Here is a 19857-nt window from a genome sequence, read left to right as displayed (position 1 = left end):
AGCTTTTGCGGAAATAGCTTTCTTCTGCTTGGAAACCACCGTCTGCGAACAAGAAGGTTAGTTTTCTCTCTCCACTCTGATAATCCTGCTGATGGAACTGGATATCAACGGTTATAGCTGAAATCAGATCAACGGTTATGACTGAAATCCCAAGCTGGCCAAAGGGAGGATGAAGATAGGAGATTAATAACTCTATTCTTGGCGTATAATGATTCCAAGTTTGTTTCAGTCAGATACAATCCTAAATATAGACCAAATTCGATTTATTTCATTGATGATATTTGGACAAATGCCAACTCCTTTAATAAGGATTTTGGGATATATGATTTAGTAAATCGTAAGATTGAACTATTAAATCTATGTCATGGTCAAATGCAAGGGCATGCATACCATTGATAGTTTCAACCCGTCCTATAGGCTATATTGCTTTAGAATTAATGTACGAAATCTTTAATTTCTTCTCTTTTTTTTAATTTCAAGACACTAATTTCATATAATAAAAAATAATTTAATTTCATATATATATATATATATTTAAACTCATTGTTGGATGAGCTAATTAATAGGTTTTACCGGACCACTTCATACACTAAATAATGATTATTTTGTAGTATGGAAAAGCAAGTGTGTGGAAGTCCATGGATGTCACCATAACATTCAACCCTGAATGTGATTGAGACCTCTCCTTTAATTTCAAAAAATGACATTAACATCTCATTTAGATCAGAACCGAATAATATTAAACTCACGTAATAAAATTTGGCATTCTTATTTGTTGATTGCATATTCAATGTTTACTCAAATCTAATCTTAGTCTTATTTTTTGAAACTTGAGAAAATTATCTTTACTCCTTAAGGAGTCTCGAACGCTCTACCGCAGAGAATTTATATAATTTTCGTTAGAGCGCACTGATTAGTTGCAAGGTTGGTGTTCAAAAGTGGACTGCTGAAGTGATATGGTCAAGACAGTCAGGTCTTCGCTTTGTTACATGCATAATATGGAATGATAATTTAATACAAAGATATTTACTGACTAGAGAAATGTGACATTGAAGTTTTTTTTTTTTTTTCTTTGTTTTTTTTTTAAGACAAGAAAGTTATAAGAGAAGTTAGAAGGTGCGAAGTCAGGCTCCTTGGGATATTGGAGAGCAACTCAATATGCTCTTCAATTCTTATCTTTTTTTTTTTTTTTAAGACAAAAATGTTAGATTAGAAGTAATAAACGGATAAATAATGTGAGTTTCTGAGTAGATGAGAAGGGCCATATACTCTTCAATTTTGATTCGTTTCTGAGTCAATATGTTGAGTATTTATTTCTCTTATTTGCTTCTTAATACTCAAGTTGTTTGAAATCATTGTGATTGAAATCATTGTGATTCTAGTATAGGATATGTATTCAAACTAACTGAGTTGTGTTAATGGTGAGTGTTACCAGCCTCTTGTTGTTTCAAAGAATTTATGACCTCGTATCGTCGTTTGGGCGAGCATCCCATCTCATCTTCTTTGCTTTGTTCGAGAAGTAGCGGTTATTATATGGACTATTAGCGGAATTGCGGTTAATAGCTTATGAGTCTTGCATTATGTCTTTTGGATCAAAATCCTCTTCTACACAATAATTGTCTGGTCCCTCTAATTTGTGATGCACGTAAAAAAGAAAAAATTGTTACATGTATATATACCAAACAACTGTTGTGCAGCAGGGATTTTAGTTCATGTCATCTTGGGCTAGCCACATTTGGATTACAACTCTTTGTATTTCGGTTAATACCTTATGGGTCTTGCATAATGTCGTTTTTAGACGAGGATGTAAGGCTTTAACACCGGATTTCAGATAAAAAAAACTAAGGCTTCGTTTAGTTAGATTGAATCAACTAAAAAATAAAGGAAAGAGAAATTTTTTTAATTTTTTTAGAATTTGGATAGATGAAAAAAAAAATCGTAATAAAAAATATAATTTCTCGCATTAGACTAGTTTCTCCCAAAACTTTTCTCACAAAAAACACGGGAAAATAATATTTTCTCGTGAAAATTGTTTCTTTTTATTTGAAGTTCCTATTTTATTCCGTTGACAATTAACTTCTTTATTTTCTAACTGAGTTTCTAGTCTACTAAGTTTCAAAGAGGCAAGTTCTTCAACTGTTTGGATGATTTTTTTTTTTGGTTCCAAATATATACATTGTATCACATATATTATAAATCTCTATTATATATAAAGAGAATAATATTAGCACTCCACTTTTCTCCGATTACACTACACTTGTCTTTTTTTTTTCAAATAAAATGACAAGAAGATCATTCAATTCATTAATGATACTATACCTTATTTTATAATTCTATAACTACCCTTTATACAACTTATTTATTTTTATTTTTGTACTTTCTTTAGTTCCTTTACTATTTTTTTTTTCCTGTGCTATATTCGTGACTTTTTTTAGTGCAATCAAAATAAATAATTTATTCAATAAAGTTGACTTTATTTTTCCAGTCCTATCAAAAGATGTAATTTTTTTTTGGTGATTTTTTATGATTCCATCAAAAGAAATAATTAATTTATTCAAAAGAAATATATATATATATATATATATATATATATATATATATATATATTATGGTATTATAAAAAATAATAATTTATTCAATATATCTATATATATGTATATTTTTAATCCTCTTTTTCCGGTACTTTTTTTTTTTTTTTTTTTCTCTTGACAAAAGAGATAATTTCTTCAATAAATATTTTTCTTTTGGGTTTTTTTTTTTTCCTGTCAAAAGAGATAATTATTTTAATAGTTACTTTTTTTATTTTTGGTCTAGTCAAAAGAAATAATTTATTCAACATAAACTGTTTTTTTTTTTTTTTTCCTGTAAACAAAATATTATTCAAATTATTTTTATAATTATTATTTTTTATCTTGCCAAAAGAGACCTAACATATTAAAGATCGGAGATAAGGAGAGAAAATCTAAAAGGACAGTTGTGACATTTAAAAAGTACTAATCATTTAGTTGTAAAATTAATGTTATAATTGTTATTTCATTTAAGATTGTAGTGCAAACGTAGAAAAGTGGACTGCGAATAGCCCTCCCTAATATATATATTTTTTTCTTTTTGTGTTTTTTGGTTGAAAGCCCATGAGTACTCCATGAGCCCCCAATTTTTTTGAAAAAAAAAATTTATTTTTTTATTCTTAAGCTCCCTTATTTATCTTAAATGAATAGATAGTTCTATTTATACGTTTCTACCTAAGAAGTCTTGAAGAATTATTTTAATTTAAACAATATAAATAATTATATTATTAAAATTTAATAATTTATCATTTTATAAAAACTTTGATAAAAATATATATCATCAAATACAAATTTATTTATTTTTTAAGTATTTAAAATTATAAGGATAATTTTGATATGCACAATCACTTTTTTTTCATTTTCATATTATAATTAACAAATTAATATTTTCATACAATTTTCCTAAATAAATTTTAATGATAACTAAATGCTTAATAAAAAATAACTTTTTTTTCATTCATTTTTTATTTCTTTTCTTTCCTTACTTATTTCAATCTAATCAAATGAAGACTAAAGAATTTGGTGTAGAGTAGAAGAATACTGTAGTTTTGTATTATAGGGACCACCGCTGCAAAGTTTAGACCATGTCTTAAGGCCAATTAATTTTTAATCAAATGAAGACTAAAGAATTTTGTGTAGAGTAGAAGAATACTGTAGTTTTGTATTATAGGGACCACCGCTGCAAAGTTTAGACCATGTCTTAAGGCCAATTAATGTTTAATCTTTAGAGGCCCGTCTCACAAATAAAGAAGAAGTAAAAAAAAAAAAAATTACAAATAAAGCCTATTAACTAAATAGCCCTTTGGCCCACTTAATCTCAGCCGTGGATTTAATTTATTATATCAAGTCAAAACATTGAAACCTTAAAACCATGCCTGCCGCATCCAAGCTTTTGCTGGCAATCTGGGAAATAGCTTTCTTCTGTTTGGAAATCGCCGAACTCCATCTGCAAACACCAAGGTTAGTTCTCTATCCACTCTGATAATATTGTTGATGAAACTGGAGATCTATGGTTATGGTTGGAATCCGAGAAGGATGATGTAACCGTTAGATCGACTTGATTCATTATATATTTATACACATACACAAGGTTCATTTGGTCGGGCCTATAATAAGTTTTAATAATTTCAATTAAAAAAAGAAAAAGAACAAAAAAATTGGACTAAAAGTATACACTAATGTATAGAAAGAGGAGTTCTTTCGGGATTAGGAAACAGGGCCTATAATAAGTTTTAATAATTTCAATTAAAAAAAAATGTTGGACTAAAAGTATACAGTAATATATAGAAAGAGGAGTTCTTTCGGGATTAGGAAACAAAGAAAAGTAAAATTAAGATTTCCTCGTATTGCTCTATATAAGTAGGGTTAATTTCCTCCTTGACTTGAAACCTTAATTCAATCTATTGTTCTTTTTGTTAATTGTTAATTGTGAATCAATTGTTGGCTTCCCACTCAAATCTTGTGTTAGCTTGCTAGGTTTGATCAGCCCACATGAACATGGGTAATAATATTCATACAGTAGGAGTACTGGTCCTACTTGTCCCTTGGTCCGACCTTCCACAAGAACTGCTGGAGTTGATAATGGCACATGTGACTACAACTTTCGATCTTCTACGATGCCGCGGTGTATGTCATTCATGGCGATCTGCTGCACTGAATGTCATATCACGTGCTGCTACTACTACTATTCCATTACTCCTCCTTTACAATAAGGCCGACTTATACAAATCTCCCGCCAAACTCTTATGTCTTGGTAAAAACACCACCGCTGAGTATTGGCTCTCCTCACCCAGAATGAAGAGGTTGTCCTTCAAGGACTACGGTATCTTATGCAATGTGATGTATCCCGAATTGATAAAATCCATGGAGGGGACCCGGATGGCAGACGATGAAGGCATCGAGGAAGAGGTGGGCAGTGGTGGTGCTGTTCCAAAAAGGACCAGGTGCGTTGCTACCTATCGTGGATGGCTACTACTGTATCCCTTTTTTGAGAGTGCACTGTATCTCTTCAATCCCCTTTCAAGAATGGTTGTCCATCTTCCACCACCTCCGAAACGGGCTATGGTCTTTGATCCAAATGAACTTAGATTCATCACATCATCAAATATTACTGAACCCACTTGCATGGTCTACTTATACAATACATCATCGTTTGATATTGCTATTTACAAACTTAGTGACAGGGAATGGACTCCCGTTTTCACTACAAATTACGCCCCGGTGTGCGTGGTATTTTACAACGGTAATTTTTACTCCGTTGACGAGTTTGGTGTGCTTCGACGTTTCTTATTTGATAAATGTTATTCTAATTATAAGGAGGAGGTAATATCTAACGGTACTGGCAAATTTACCTCTCGATTCAGGTACTTGGTGGAGTCGTGGTCTGGTGAATTGTTGATGGTTGCAAAGAGTTTTGACCATTACTATCATCGTGATGATGGAGAATTTAAAATGAGGACAAAGTTGTTTGAGATTTTTAAGTTAAATTGGAGTAATGGTGAATGGGAAGAGATGACAAATTTCGGTGATCAAGCTCTATTTTTGGCTCATAATGATTCTAAGTTTGTCTCAGTTAGATATAATTCTAAATATAAACCCAATTCCATCTATTTCATTGATGATATTCGGGCAAATGCAAACTCATTTAATAAGGATTTTGGGGTGTATGATTTAGCAAATCATAAAGTTGAACCATTAAATCTATGTCATGATCAAATGCAAGAGCGTGCATACCATCGATGGTTTCAACCCGTCATATAGACTATATTGTCTTATTCTTGATGTACGTGTTCTTTAATTTCTTTTACATGTAAGATTTTATATACCACTTGTCAGGATGATAAATGTGTAGAATCCTTTTACAACTGATTTTCAAATTTAAATTTTGGCATGTTTAATAACTGTCATATGTAATTTTAACAAGATCTACTTGATTACTATGGTTCTGATATTAATGCCGAGAGCTTTATTTTATGTTTCGTGGCCTGTGTTTGTTGTTTTGGTAGCCTAGTAGGGGAAGTTTTGTTTGTAAACAACACCAGTAAGAGATTTGACACCTGTACAAGCTATACCAGTGATTACTCAAAGCTTACTTACATTTTATTTTATTTTTGAAAGTTAAAAGGTTTATTACATTGAATTTGGATTGTGAATACATTTTGGAACAGCCAAAATTGCAATTTTTAAAAAGAGTAATAATTCCATTCTGCGCAGGGCTGTGGCCACCTATTAGAATGACCCCTGTTCAAAACTAAAAAACTGCAGGTTAAACTTGTTTCCCTTCTCTCTCTCTCCGCTAAAAACCAACACAACAGCAAGATACTCATAATACATCAAACGTCTTGCCAGTGATCACCATGTCAGAAGGTACCGGCATTAGTTCGTCTTGTGGAACAGTTTATGCAAACAACTTTTCCGAGTCAATAATGTTTGATCGGAACTCTGTCGATCTGGATCAGATTGGTGATTGTGTCGAAGCCATCAAAATCGTCATGGCCGTGGTCACCTGTCCAAAATTAAAAAATGAAGTTCATCCTCCCTGACGTGGCCATCCTCCCTAACACCAGTCCAAATTAAAAATAATATAAAAATATGGATAATTCCCATTTGTACAGGTTAAATCCGTTTCTCCCTTCTCTCTCTCTCTCAATACCTCTCCAAATGCAGAAGCCAAAGGCATTCAGATATATAAATGTTCTGCAAATAATAATAATAATAATAATAATAATAATTTGAGACTCCGGTGAACCACCACCAACAACCATCCAGCCATCCATCTTCTTTTCTATCTGTAGTATCCGCTCTTATTCCGACGAAGAAAAAGGCCAAATTGAGACTTTTTCTTCATGAGTCCAACTGTTTCTTCTCTTTTAAATCCTTAATTTGGCAAATTTTGACTAATCCATTCCATTTGATCACTACTTTTACATTGTCAGAGACACAATACAACAATATAATTTGTTTTGTCAAACAATTAACACTCTCATTCACAATCCTACACTCAACAGCAATACGATTCAACTGGTGATTTCAATGCCACTTGGGATCATAGTGTGGATGTGGTATTGCCACGTCACCAAGGGTCAAGTCAAGATGACCCCACCATAGTACTACCTACAAGCAAGAAGACAAAAATGATCAACACCCAGACGAGACAATCCACCTCAGCGAAAAAACAACAAATGACCAGTCGGCCTTGAACTTAACAATCAGTCGATGGGCCTTGAACCCCGATCTGACCTGGCCACCATCTGTCGATCAACGGGCCTTGAATCTCGATCCGACCTTGCCACAAACTGTCGATCAACGGGCCTTGAATATCGATCCGACCTGGCCATCATCTGTCGATCGATGGGCATTGAATCTCGATCCGACCTCGTTACAAATTGTCGATCGACGGGCCTTGAACCTCGATCCGACCTGACCACCATCTATCGATCGACGGGCCTTGAACCTCGATCCGACCTCGCCATAAACTGTCGATCGATGGGCCCTGAATCTTGATCCGACCTGGCCACTATCTGTCGATCGACGGGTCTTGAACCTCGATCCAACTTGGCCACCATCTGTTGATCGACGAGCCTTGAATCTCGATCCGACCTCGCCACAAACTGTCGATCGATGGGTCTCGAACCTCGATCTGACTTGGCCACCATCTGTCGATCGACGGGCCTTGAACCTCGATCCAACCTAGCCACAAACCATTGATAGACAAGCCTCGAACCTCGATCTAATTTATCCTTGATGTGATGACCCTGGATTTTTATAAACCCAGTGTGTCCTGTGATAACCTGAAATGGATCCAAAAATGCGAAAGCTAAACATAAACAAGTTCATAGAGATGCAAGTCATCCCTAAGACATAATAACGACTTTCTGAGGGGTCCCGTGACTCAGCGGAAGCAAGACCAGATGGACCAAGGGCAAAATGGTCATTCCAAACTGAGGTGGGTGCCACCGTGCACACCATTGGGAAGACAACAAAAAATTAACAAATATGGACTCAAGAATTACTTAATTCGGAGTCCGGACGACAAAGATATCAAGTCTTGAAGTCGAAGAAAGAGAAACCCCATCCTGACACTACCTCACTAAAATTTGGATATCTTGAGGTACAAATGGAATCTAAAGCTGTAATTAGTACCATTGGAAAGCTTATTTTGACATGGTCAATTTAGACTCAAGAACGGACCAATTCAGAGTTAAAACAAAGAAAATATGACGACTCGAAGTCGGAGATGCAGTGCTGAATCAAAACACACACACACACACACACACACACACACACACACAGAATGATGGATGAGCGCTCATCCAAGGGCACGCCCAGGGCAGTACCCTCAGCCCTAATTACGAGCGCTCGTCCCCATGGACGAGCGCTTGTCCAGCAGACAAGCAAAACAACTTTTTAAACTTAAAATGTGATTTTGAGGCCTTTAAGGGACTTTTTTGGAAAAACGTTGTGAAGTAACTCCCCCCCACGACAAAGATATCAAGTCTTGAAGTCGAAGGAAAAAAAACCCCATCCTGACACTACCTCACTAAAATTTGAATATCTTGAGGTACGAATGGAATCTGAAGCTGTAATTGGTACCATTGGAAAGCTTATTTTGACGTAGTTAATTTAGACTCAAGAACGGACCAATTCAGAGTTAAAACAAAGAAGATACGACGACTCGAAATTGGAAGTGCAGTGCTGAATCAAAACACACACACACACACACAGAAGAATGGATGAGCGCTTGTCCAAGGGCACGCCCAGGGCAGTACCCTCAGCCCTAATTACGAGCACTCGTCCCCATGGACGAGCGCTCATCCTACAGACAAGCAAAATAGCTTTTTGAACTTAAAATGTGATTTTGAGGCCTTTAAGGGACTTTTTTGGAAAAGCGTTGTGAAGAAACTCCCCCCCCCCCCCCCCCCCCTTCTCTTAAAAATCTTGTTTTCTAGCTAACTATGCCAAAATAAAACTTTATTTTTCATGTGAAAACCCCAAAATGCCCTTATGAATGGTTTTTGCAAAAGAAAATGCAAAATGAGCCCATAGGAGGCTCATTTCACCAAGGAATGAGTTTTTCTTTAAAAACAATCATGCACGCAGACGTAACTTATCTATTATGACATGCTACAATGATTCACGGTTTAAAATTACCGCCGATGCAAAATATGATCTACCTAAACCCCAATGCGGGAAATTTGCCTATTAAAGACAAACAACGCAAGAACCGGACTTTAATGCTATCAAAAGACCATTTGGCCCTTGGCCACACTTCATGCATATAAAATAAATCCTAGTGGATGTGCCGGAACACACTATACGCCACCCAATTTGAAAATGAACCCTTAAAGGTTCGGATTTTCCTATTTTAGCCAAAAAATGCAATATATGAAACAAAGATGTAAAACCAAAAATAAAATGGTGTTTGACCCTTGATCACACCTCATATATGATAAATGAATGCCAAAGGATAAATTTCATACACAATGCACACTCCGGTGCAAAAATGACATATTAAACCCTAATTTTTCATATTATTCTCATTAAAGGCTAAATTCAACATTTATGAAAATATATGGATTTCAAATAAAGTTTGGCCCTTGGCCACATATCATATACATAGAATGAATGTCAAAAAGTGTGTTTAGGCACACATTACAAGTCCAAGGCAAAAATGACATTTTTATCCTAATTATGTATTACAACTTTAAAAGGTAAAAATCAAACATACTAACACTTGCATGTGAACAAGAATGCATTTTAAATGAACTTCGATCCAACGAAACGATCTAGGTATGTTGTGCATCCCAAACGTTGTGCATCGATTTGTTGTAATAAATTACCTAATCGAATGTTTCCGATTAGTTATTTATTCACAATACATGTAAGTGGAGAGTTCACTCCTTTATTTATCCCATTTATTATAGTGAATTGTTATACCTATTTCTTTTAATTGATCTATTTATGCATAAATAAAGATGTGGGACCCTCCACTTATATATATTGTGTATAAATAACTAATGAGAAACATTTGATTAAGTAATTTACTGCAACAAATCGATGCAAAGCTTCACGAATGGGATGGTTGTTGGTTCTTTAAACTAATTTAATTTCTCTAAATAGTATTTCAAATTCATTCATGAAATTAAAAATATAATATCGTACTTTTTTTTATTAAACTATAATATTTTGCCTTATAATTTCAAAATTAAGTAAACACAAAAATTTGATTAAAAAATAATTGGCACGGAAACCGAATTATCATTATGTTGAGTGAATGTGGAAAATGGGTAAGCCCAGTGTCTTGGATCAAGTTCTTATCCAAACAACATTAACAAGCAATCTGGACACAACAGTTTTATTTAGTTAAAAAAAAAAAAATACAACAGATTTTGAAAAAAAAAAATCTTTACTGCAACAAATAGATGCAAGTATCATTACTCTTTAATTTTTTAGCTTCACAAATAGGATGGTTGTTGCTTCTTTAAACTAATTTAATTTCTCTAAATAGTATATCAAATTCATTCATGAAATTAAAAATATAATATCATAATTTTTTTTATTAAACTATAATATTTTGCCTTATAATTTCAAAATTAAGTAAACACAAAAATTTGATTAAAAAATAATTGGTACGGAAACCGAATTATCATTATGTTGAGTGAATGTGGAAAATGGGTAAGCCCAGTGTCTTGGATCAAGTTCTTATCGAAACAACATTAACAAGCAATCCGGATACAACAGATTTATTTAGTTTAAAAAAAAAAAAAAAAAAACCAACCTACAGATTTAAGCAAAATACAATTGAACAATTAAACAAATGGTGTATTCAGATTGCTTGGAAAAGAAAAAATTACAACAGATTGAAGCAAAATACAATTGAACAAATAAACAAATGTAATTTAAGATTGATAACATTAAGAGTTGTAAAAATAAAATTCAAATTAAGAGCCATAAAGATTAGATATTTGAATGATTTTTTTATTTTTTATTTTTAAAACTTATTCCACTATTTTAATTAAAATGAGGTTAGTTTTTCATTACTGTGTACACACGTCACAAAATATGAATGCATTGTCATAGCCACGGTGTCTTTTGAAAAAAGAAGAAAGGAATAATATACTCCTTATCATTTAGTCACACACCACTATATTGTATTAGAAATAATTATCTTTTGCTTAATCATCTTGGCTAAGCTAATTAAATAATTTAAATGTACCAAGTTTTTGACAAATTAAATAATTTAATTAAACATACTCATATTTGATGAGTTAATTTGTCAAAACAAAAGTCATGAAATTTTAGTATCAACAAATTGCCCCCATTTAGAGACTCGCATTTGACTGGACTTGTTTCATTTTTTAAGTGGGACGTGAAGTATTTAACTTGGTCTATGAATTTGTAAAACTTCCTTTTTCACTTTTCTATTCAACTTTGGATTGTAAGACTTCCTTTTTCACTTTTCTATCCAACTTTGAATTGTAAGAATTTTTTTTTTTTTTTTTGTCCAACTTTGAATAATAAAATTTCTCTTTTCACCTTTCTATCCAACTTTAAATTGTAAAATTTCTCTTTTCACTCTTCTATCCAACATTGGATTGTAATTCTTAACTTTCTAATTTGAATTGAATTATACAAATTTTAGGTCAAATATATATACCACCAATATTATATGGTTTGACATCAATTCCAATAGTCTTTGAAAACCTATTAGATTGCAGTACGGGTGACAATTTGTGTTCGTGGGTCATAATCGTGTCGTGTCGATGTAAGGGTATTATACTAAACAGATAAACCCAAACCCAACCCATTTAATAATCGTGTTAAGAACCATCAATACTAACCCAACCGATTTATTAAACGGGTAAACGTGTTAACCCGTTTAATGACTTATTTATCAAAACGAGACATTTAATATTTAATCAAATAATAAATAATAAAATAAATTGTCACAATTAATCCAAATATTCAAGATAAGAAGAAAAATCATACGGCATAGACAAGGTTTATGTTGAAGTGAGTTAACTATTCATAGTAATTAGGTTTCAACAGGTAACATATTACATATGTCATATTAATTATTATAACATGTTGAGTTAAACGGGTTGAATCCCTCAATACTAACCTGATACGGTCAAGTAAACAGGTTAATCGTGTCAACTCATTTATGATTCGAACCCGTTTCAGGTCAACCCAAACTCGTCTTTCTCGTGTCATGTTCGAGTCATATTGACAAGTCGTATTCTAATTTGTCACTCCTAGATTACAGCACCACCACAAGCAACAGAAGAAGAAAGATTGCTGGTACATGGCTTCTTCTCCTTCTTCTTTCTTCTTCTTTTTCTTTTTTCTTTTTTCTTTTTCTTTTTTTTTTTGAAACACACACTGTTATGCAAATTGAGTGTCCTTCGTGAGTAAATGATCAGTTATTCAATTTACATGATATCACGCAAAACGAGAGAATCTCCTTGCAGATTCATATACAAAGACATTGTATTTGTAATTCATGATATGCACGTAAAACGAAAAAGAAAGGTTTTCCAACTTTCCTCCTTTCTAAACTGATAGTTGCCCATTCATTCTTTATTTTCTTATGTATGCGTGTAAGCATAATTTACTGTGCTTCAATTTCTCATGTAGGCAGTACACACACTTTTCAGATCGATTTTTTTTTTTTTTTCAGATTGATTTTTTTTTTTTTTTTCTTCAGGATCCCAAAAAGACTTTTCCAAAAGCTTCAATGAGAATTTTCGAATTTTGTTTGTTGTTCCATCATGGTAGTATTTAAGTGTTTTATAAAGCAAAAAATGACTATCTTAGAGAACAAAAGTGATCGAAGCGGCCAAGGAACCACATTAAGTGTATCTGACTCCATTCTCAATCGCAATGCCATTCAAGTGCTTGATCCTGACAACAAACATTTTCCATCACATTGGATACGCAAAGCCACATGTGAACTCACCATCTTTGGTCTTGATTAGATTAAATTCTCCACTTCATTGGACATGCAAAGCCACTTGCGACTTCACCAACTTCGTTCTTGATCAGATTAATGAAGAATCCATTGTCTTATTTGCCTTGATATTAAATTCTTCACTTCATTGGACATGCAAAGCCACTTGCGACTTCGCCAACTTCATTCTTGATCAGATTAATGAACAAAAAGATAATTATTCCTAATAAAATATATTTAGAATAATTATTTTATGGATAATTATCACAATATAACCGGCTTGGTCTAGTTATAATTATGTTCTTATCAGAAGAGGATACATGTCATCATCCTATTAATCCAAGAAGCCTATAAATGGGAAAGGAGGAGAGGAACAAAAATTAAGAATTATAGAAATCCAGAATTCCAGAGAGAAATTCAGAGGGGCAGAAACTCAAAAGTCTAGAATTACAGAGTAAAATACAAATCGAAACTCTGTCAATATTCATCCCCAACACCTAATCTTTGAAGAAGAATAATAACAAGCACAACCAAAGTCGTATCATTCTTCCACAAATTCAACAAATTCTCTGAAGATGAAGAACAACGAGCACATCCAATCTAAAGTCGTGTCGTTCTTCCTCAAATTCAACAAAGAATAACAAACACATCAAAACCGTGTCGTTATTTCTCAAATTCAACAAAAAATAACAAGTACATCAAAATCGTACCGTTCTTTTCTTGTGATTCAATAAGTTTGAAGAATCACCAAACAACACTGTTCGAGATCAAACTTCTTCAGCCCTCGATCAAAAATCATCGGCGGTCTTCCTCAACTACAAATACTTGAAGAAGATTGTCAACAACCCGATTCAAGATCAAGCTCCAACAGCCCTTGAATCCAACCAACAAAGAAGATCGAATCAAATAATATTTTCTTTATTTTGTAAAGAATATCTCAAAGGATTGTATTTGAATTTTCATAAATTAATAAATTATTATTTGCTCTATATTTCTATGTCTAATTTGTAGATACGAAATTTGTGTGTACTATTTCATATATGCAAATTAAAGATAGACATATGAAGCAAATAATAAATTATTAATTTATGAAAATTCGAGTACAATCATCTGAGATATTCTTTACAAAATAAAGAAAATATCATCTAATTCGATCGCATTTGTTAGTTGGATCCAAGGGCTGTTGGAGCTTTATCTTGGATCGGGCTATTGACAATCTTAGTATTTGTAGTTGAGGAAGACCGTCGTTGATTTCTGATCAAGGGCTGAAGAAGCTTGATTTCGAACAGTGTTATGTAGTGATTCTTCAAACTTATTAAATCACAAAGAAAGAACGGCACGACTTTGATGTGCTTATTGTTCTTTGTTGAATTTGAGAAAAAACGATACGGTTTTGATGTGCTTGTTGTTCTTTGTTGAATTTGAGGAAGAACGGCACGACTTAGGATTGGATGTGCTTGTTGTTCTTCGTTTTCAGAGAATTTGTTGAATTTGTGGAAGAACGGCACGACTTTGGTTGTGCTTGTTGCTCTTCTCTTCAAGGATTGAGTGTTAGGGATGAATGTTGACGGAGCTTTTGTATTTTACTCTGAATTTCTCTCTAGAATTCCGAATTTCTAGAATTCTCAATTTTTGTCCCTCTTTCTCCTTCTTCCATGCCTCTATTTATAGACTTCTTGGATTAATAGGATGATGATATGTATCCTCTCCTGATAAGGACATAATTATAACTGGGCCGGCCGGTTATATTCTGAAAATTATCCATAAATAATTATTCTAAATATATTTTATTAGGAATAATTATCTTTTTATTTAATCATCTGGGCTGGGCTAATTAAATAATTTAAGTGGACCAAGTTTGAGCCAATTAAATAATTTAATTAAACATGAGACCCATATTTGATGGGTCAATTTGTCAAAACAAAAGTCCATGAAATTTTAGTGTCTACAATTACCTCCCAAAAAATTAGGAGAATTCAAATCCAACTCAAACTAGAACAAGAAAAAAAAATAAAAATATCCAAAAAATGACAAAAAGTTGACACAATTTTTTCATGCATTCAAAACCTGGTTTCATACAATTTTAACAGAATTCATACATGGTTGCATGTGATTTGACGAGATGATATAATCCTCTAGTATCAAGTAAAAATTTCTTGAGAATAAATAATTTTATTCTTTCTTATAATAAGTACAGCAAAAGTAGACATTGTTGCTTGTGGCACATACAGTAAGGTACTAACTAATTCACTATAGTAAACGACCTCCTAAAATTTATTGGGATTGTCCAACGAAAATCCCTAAAAAAAGAAATTTTCTATAAAGATGACAAAAAATGCAGGCTTAAATAATGAAATGTGGTTCAACTTTTGTTTCAAATAAAATTGAATCTGGTTGGATTTGAATCAAACAAGGACGAGCTTTGGCGCAATGGTAAGATTGCTATGTTGTGACATCTTTATATGCGAAGGTGAGATTATGTAAACTTTGCAATGGCAAAATTATTGTGCATTGGATTTGCCCATTTTTTATATATAATTATTGATACAGAAAAAAATACATCCTTAAAAGACCATTTATTAGCACAATTTTTTATTTTTATTTTTATTTTTCTTATGTGTCACCGGTATTGCCCCTTTTATATACAGTCTAATGGTTCTGAAAAAGTACATTCTTAAAAAGCCATTAATTAATAGTATTGGGAGGTAAGATTTTGAGGTCTCGTTTTTGAATCGCACTATTGACTTGAATGATATGTGTGTTGTGGAGTTGATACACGTCATTAAAAAAAAAAAAAAAAAAAAAAAAAAAAATTAAAAGATATTTAATAAATGCTCATAGAGTGCTTATAACCAGAATTTATGCGTATTTCAGTAGGGGCGGTTGCCCCACTGGGCACCACATAGGTTGTGCCTGTTGACTTGTATATTTATATACATTAACAGATAAATATATAATATAATTATTAAAATATGATATAGAAAAAAGTGGATTGAAAAAATATACGGATACCTATATAATAGGTCATATGAATTAAAAATTTGAGACTAAAAATTCAGCTATACATATATTATTTATTTATTTATATATCATATACTTATAAAGACATTAAAAGAAAATGTAACAAATAATAAAATAAATAAATAAATGTTCAGATAATATATATATATTTTTAAATTGACACTATCACAATAATCATGAAAAAAATAAACTAATTATAATCAATAACAATGACATCTTAAGTTTATCAATCATAAAATTAAAAAAAAAAAAAATCAAATAATCAACTATGTTTATAAAAAAATAAATAAAATTTTGTTATCTTTTTCTCATCTTTTATATATAACTTATATATTTGGAGTAAATGCATAAGTATAATTTCTTAAAATTTAAAATTAAAATTATATTATATTAGAATAGCACATAATGCACATGCTTAAATCTTAAAAGTGTTATTAGCTCCTTTTATCAGTGAAAGGTTTATTAACTTTCAAAAACAAAGTTAAATAATATCTATTGTTACAAACAAATAAAAGATACAAAAAAATATTTGCAAATATCTATAAGAAATTAAGAATAAATGTAATTTTTCAAACTTTCACAAATTACGTGTATAAAATATACATATATTTCATTATTTAATAAACAGATCATGTTAGTGTTGATGGTTTTTGACATAATTATTAAACTGACCATTTTCGAGTTGAGCTATTTAATAAAATACTCTTATATGGATGCGACATGATTACCATTCGTGAACAAATTATCACCCTTTATTAACAAAAGAATATTAGGAATAAAAGAATCCATTATATATATAATGTTAATTAATTAAAAGACTAGTGAAATGAATTATTGGAAGCTATGAAGCGGTAAATAATGACCTAGACCTTTAACCAAAAAACAAAAAAAAATAATAATAATAATGACCTAGACAAAAAATGCAGGCTTAAATAATGAAATTTGGGTCCACATTTGTTTCGGCCGATCAAATATTCCTTGCCAAATGTGTCAAATGAGAGGACAACCAGAAAAAAAGCATGTAGTAGTCACATCATGACTCATGCCATCTTGTATATATCGCCAAAATGACATATTTAAGTGCGTAATTGTGCAATGACTGACACATTCTTGAAGTGACAGAGAGATATGGAAGGAGATAAAGGTCCAGTGTGTGTAACAGGTGGAACAGGATATGTTGCATCATGGCTGATCATGAGGCTTCTTCAACTGGGTTACTCCGTCCATGCCACAGCTAGATTGGACCCTGGTAAAGCCTCTTCTTTGTTCAAACTCAGAAACTAATTAACAAGTTTTGACACAACGGTAAGATTATTTTTCGACAAAATTCTTATGAATCTTTCTAACACTCGAATTGAATGTGACTAGAATACAAGAGAGACATCAGTTACCTCACAAACCTACCAGGAGCATCAGAGAGGCTCCGAATCTTCAGTGCAGACCTCAACAGACTAGACAGTTTCGATGCAGCCATTGAAGGGTGCACCGGTGTATTTCACGTCGCTCATCCCATGGATGTCTTTGGAAATGAGCCCGAAGAAACTGTCAGCAGACGATCAGTGCAAGGTACACTAGCCATCTTGAAGGCCTGCCTGAATTCGAAGACAGTGAAGCGAGTTGTACACACTTCAAGTTCAGTGACTTGTATGTTCAACAGGAAGGATCAGGGTGAGACTGAGGAGAGTATATGGACTAATATTGATTTCTACAGGTCTTTAGGGCCATCAACCAGTGCATATGTGTGTTCCAAGACCAAAACTGAAAGGGCAGCTCTGGAATTTGCTGAGAATCACGGATTAGATCTGGTGACTCTGGTGCTTCCTCTGACATTTGGTCCCTTCATTTGTCCCAATCCACCTAGTTCTGTGCATATTGGATTGGCTATGATTTTAGGTAAGTGTGTTTCTCATACTAAAAGCTAAGTGCCTATCTCTTTATGTCACTAGGGTTCTAGGTCAATTTTGATCCAAACTCAACCTAACCGGACATCCTTAGTACGTTTTGAAAACCGTGAACACCTATACGTAAAACATGTTTTTAGGCGCGTGCGGGTGTAGGTTGGACTAAAATTGAACATTTTCGTACTTCAATATTTTTGCAAGTTAATGCATGATGTACCAACCTAATTTTAATTTGTTGTATCTGTGTAGGTAGAGAAAATTACTATAGCATTCTTACGAAAGCCAGTTTTGTGCACGTAGACGACGTCGCTAGTGCACATATCTTCCTCCTTGACTATCCTAATGCCAAAGGGAGGTACATTTGTTCATCAAATGAGATAACACTGCATAAGATGTCTGAGTTTCTTTCAGCCAAATATCCTGAATTTCAGATGCCCACAGCAGAGTACGTCTCATTTATCTAATGTCGTATGTTCTTCAGAATATGTGTGCGTGTGTCAGAACAAGTACTAAACATATTGCTCCTTCTTTTTCTTTTACTTTTTAAAATATTTTTTATAATACTTTTCCATGTTTTCTGCAGTATTTTGGACAAAGTTAAAGGTTATATGCTTCCCAGCCTCTCCTCAAAGAAGCTTTTGGATTCTGGATTCAGGTTTAAGTATGGTCTCGATGAAATGTTTGAGGGAGCAATTCAATGTTTTAGAGAGAGAGGTTTTCTCTAGAAGAATTGTAATTAAGGTTCATGATACTTTTGAACTTCATTTTCTGTCTTGATTTGATGTTGTTTGGCCATCGAGAAAAATCTATTGGCGAAAATATGACAAAGAAAGTAGAATTTCAACTGCATTCATATGTATAAGCTCTTGAAATTTTCCTATACATGTGCATTTTCTTACCTGACAAACATGCGTTGTTGTCGAAGTCATCAACCAATAAAACCTCGATCCGAGGACAAGTAAATTAATGCTCAATTCCAAGAGTATTATTATTCATTTGATGGTAGGAGGGCTTGTGAATATTCCTGCTGCCCTAGATAAAGTTTATTTGTTTCTTTGTATCCATTAGTTGTTTTTACCATCTCAGAACCAAAGAGGTCTGTTACATTTTTTAATTAAAAAAACCAACAAACTGACAAAATATAATGGAACTGCACTCAATATTTAGTTAAATTCAGACCCTCCATACAAAAAATGAACCTAATAGAGTGTATTAATAAATACAAAAGAGATTGAACATTGATTTTTATTATAAATAGTTTATCAAGTGTCAAATTGATTATAAGTATTTAATAATTTCTTGGGAAGAGGTAACTTTTTTTTGTAAGGCATGAAAATATTTGATGTGGGAATGCATTGGCTTTTTTTAAATGAAAAAATAAATCGTATGAAGCATGAATACGAACACAAAACACGAATATGACATGTTATACATATAAACAATACATTTTTGCTCATTTAATCCATATAATGATGAATGAATTCAAAATTTTGAAGCTTTGAATTAAATGTTTGTTATTTTTGCCCTCTAAAATTTAACAGTATTTTATAATTAACCCATTAAAATATTTTGAATGGTATTGAATCAAATTTTTTAATAATCACAAAACACAATTATATTATTTAAAATATAAATAAAAGTGTTTTATTATTTAAATATTTTATCCATGTCAGTTGTATTCATGTCTTCTTACCTTATAAACTAAAAGGATCGGATAGCGTTATATTCCACAACAAAGACACAATTGGGACCATGATTTATAATGTTGCACACCTTTGCATCATCATCATCATTCTTATTTTAATTCCAAGTCATATGAAAAAAAAATTTAAAAAATTCTTTTTAATAATCTCATATTATTTTGAATCACCTTAAACAAAAATGGTATTTTTTGTCTATATGGTACAAACCATCTAAG

The 19857-nt window shown here is 32.4% G+C and overlaps 2 protein-coding genes across 2 annotated transcripts; both read left to right on the top strand.

Moving 5' to 3' along the window:
• The first annotated feature begins 4565 nt into the window (after positions 1 to 4565).
• On the top strand, positions 4566 to 5828 carry LOC132300955 (putative F-box protein At4g17565). Its single transcript, XM_059798257.1, has one exon. It carries the CDS (start codon positions 4566 to 4568, stop codon positions 5826 to 5828), a length of 1263 nt encoding a protein of 420 aa, XP_059654240.1.
• An 11335-nt stretch (positions 5829 to 17163) lies between these two features.
• LOC132298603 (vestitone reductase-like) lies at positions 17164 to 18845 on the top strand. Its single transcript, XM_059795003.1, has 4 exons — positions 17164 to 17287; positions 17407 to 17931; positions 18189 to 18384; positions 18523 to 18845. Exons 1-4 carry the CDS (start codon positions 17167 to 17169, stop codon positions 18662 to 18664), a joined length of 984 nt encoding a protein of 327 aa, XP_059650986.1. The 5' UTR covers positions 17164 to 17166; the 3' UTR covers positions 18665 to 18845.
• Positions 18846 to 19857: the final 1012 nt, after the last annotated feature.

This window comes from Cornus florida, unplaced genomic scaffold, assembly GCF_030987335.1.
Source record: "Cornus florida cultivar Cherokee Brave unplaced genomic scaffold, ASM3098733v1 CherokeeBrave_3.0.0_Hap2_Chr03, whole genome shotgun sequence".
Lineage (NCBI taxonomy): Eukaryota > Viridiplantae > Streptophyta > Magnoliopsida > Cornales > Cornaceae > Cornus > Cornus florida.
Note: the sequence above shows the minus strand (reverse complement) of the source record. Positions and strands in the feature narration are given on the sequence as shown.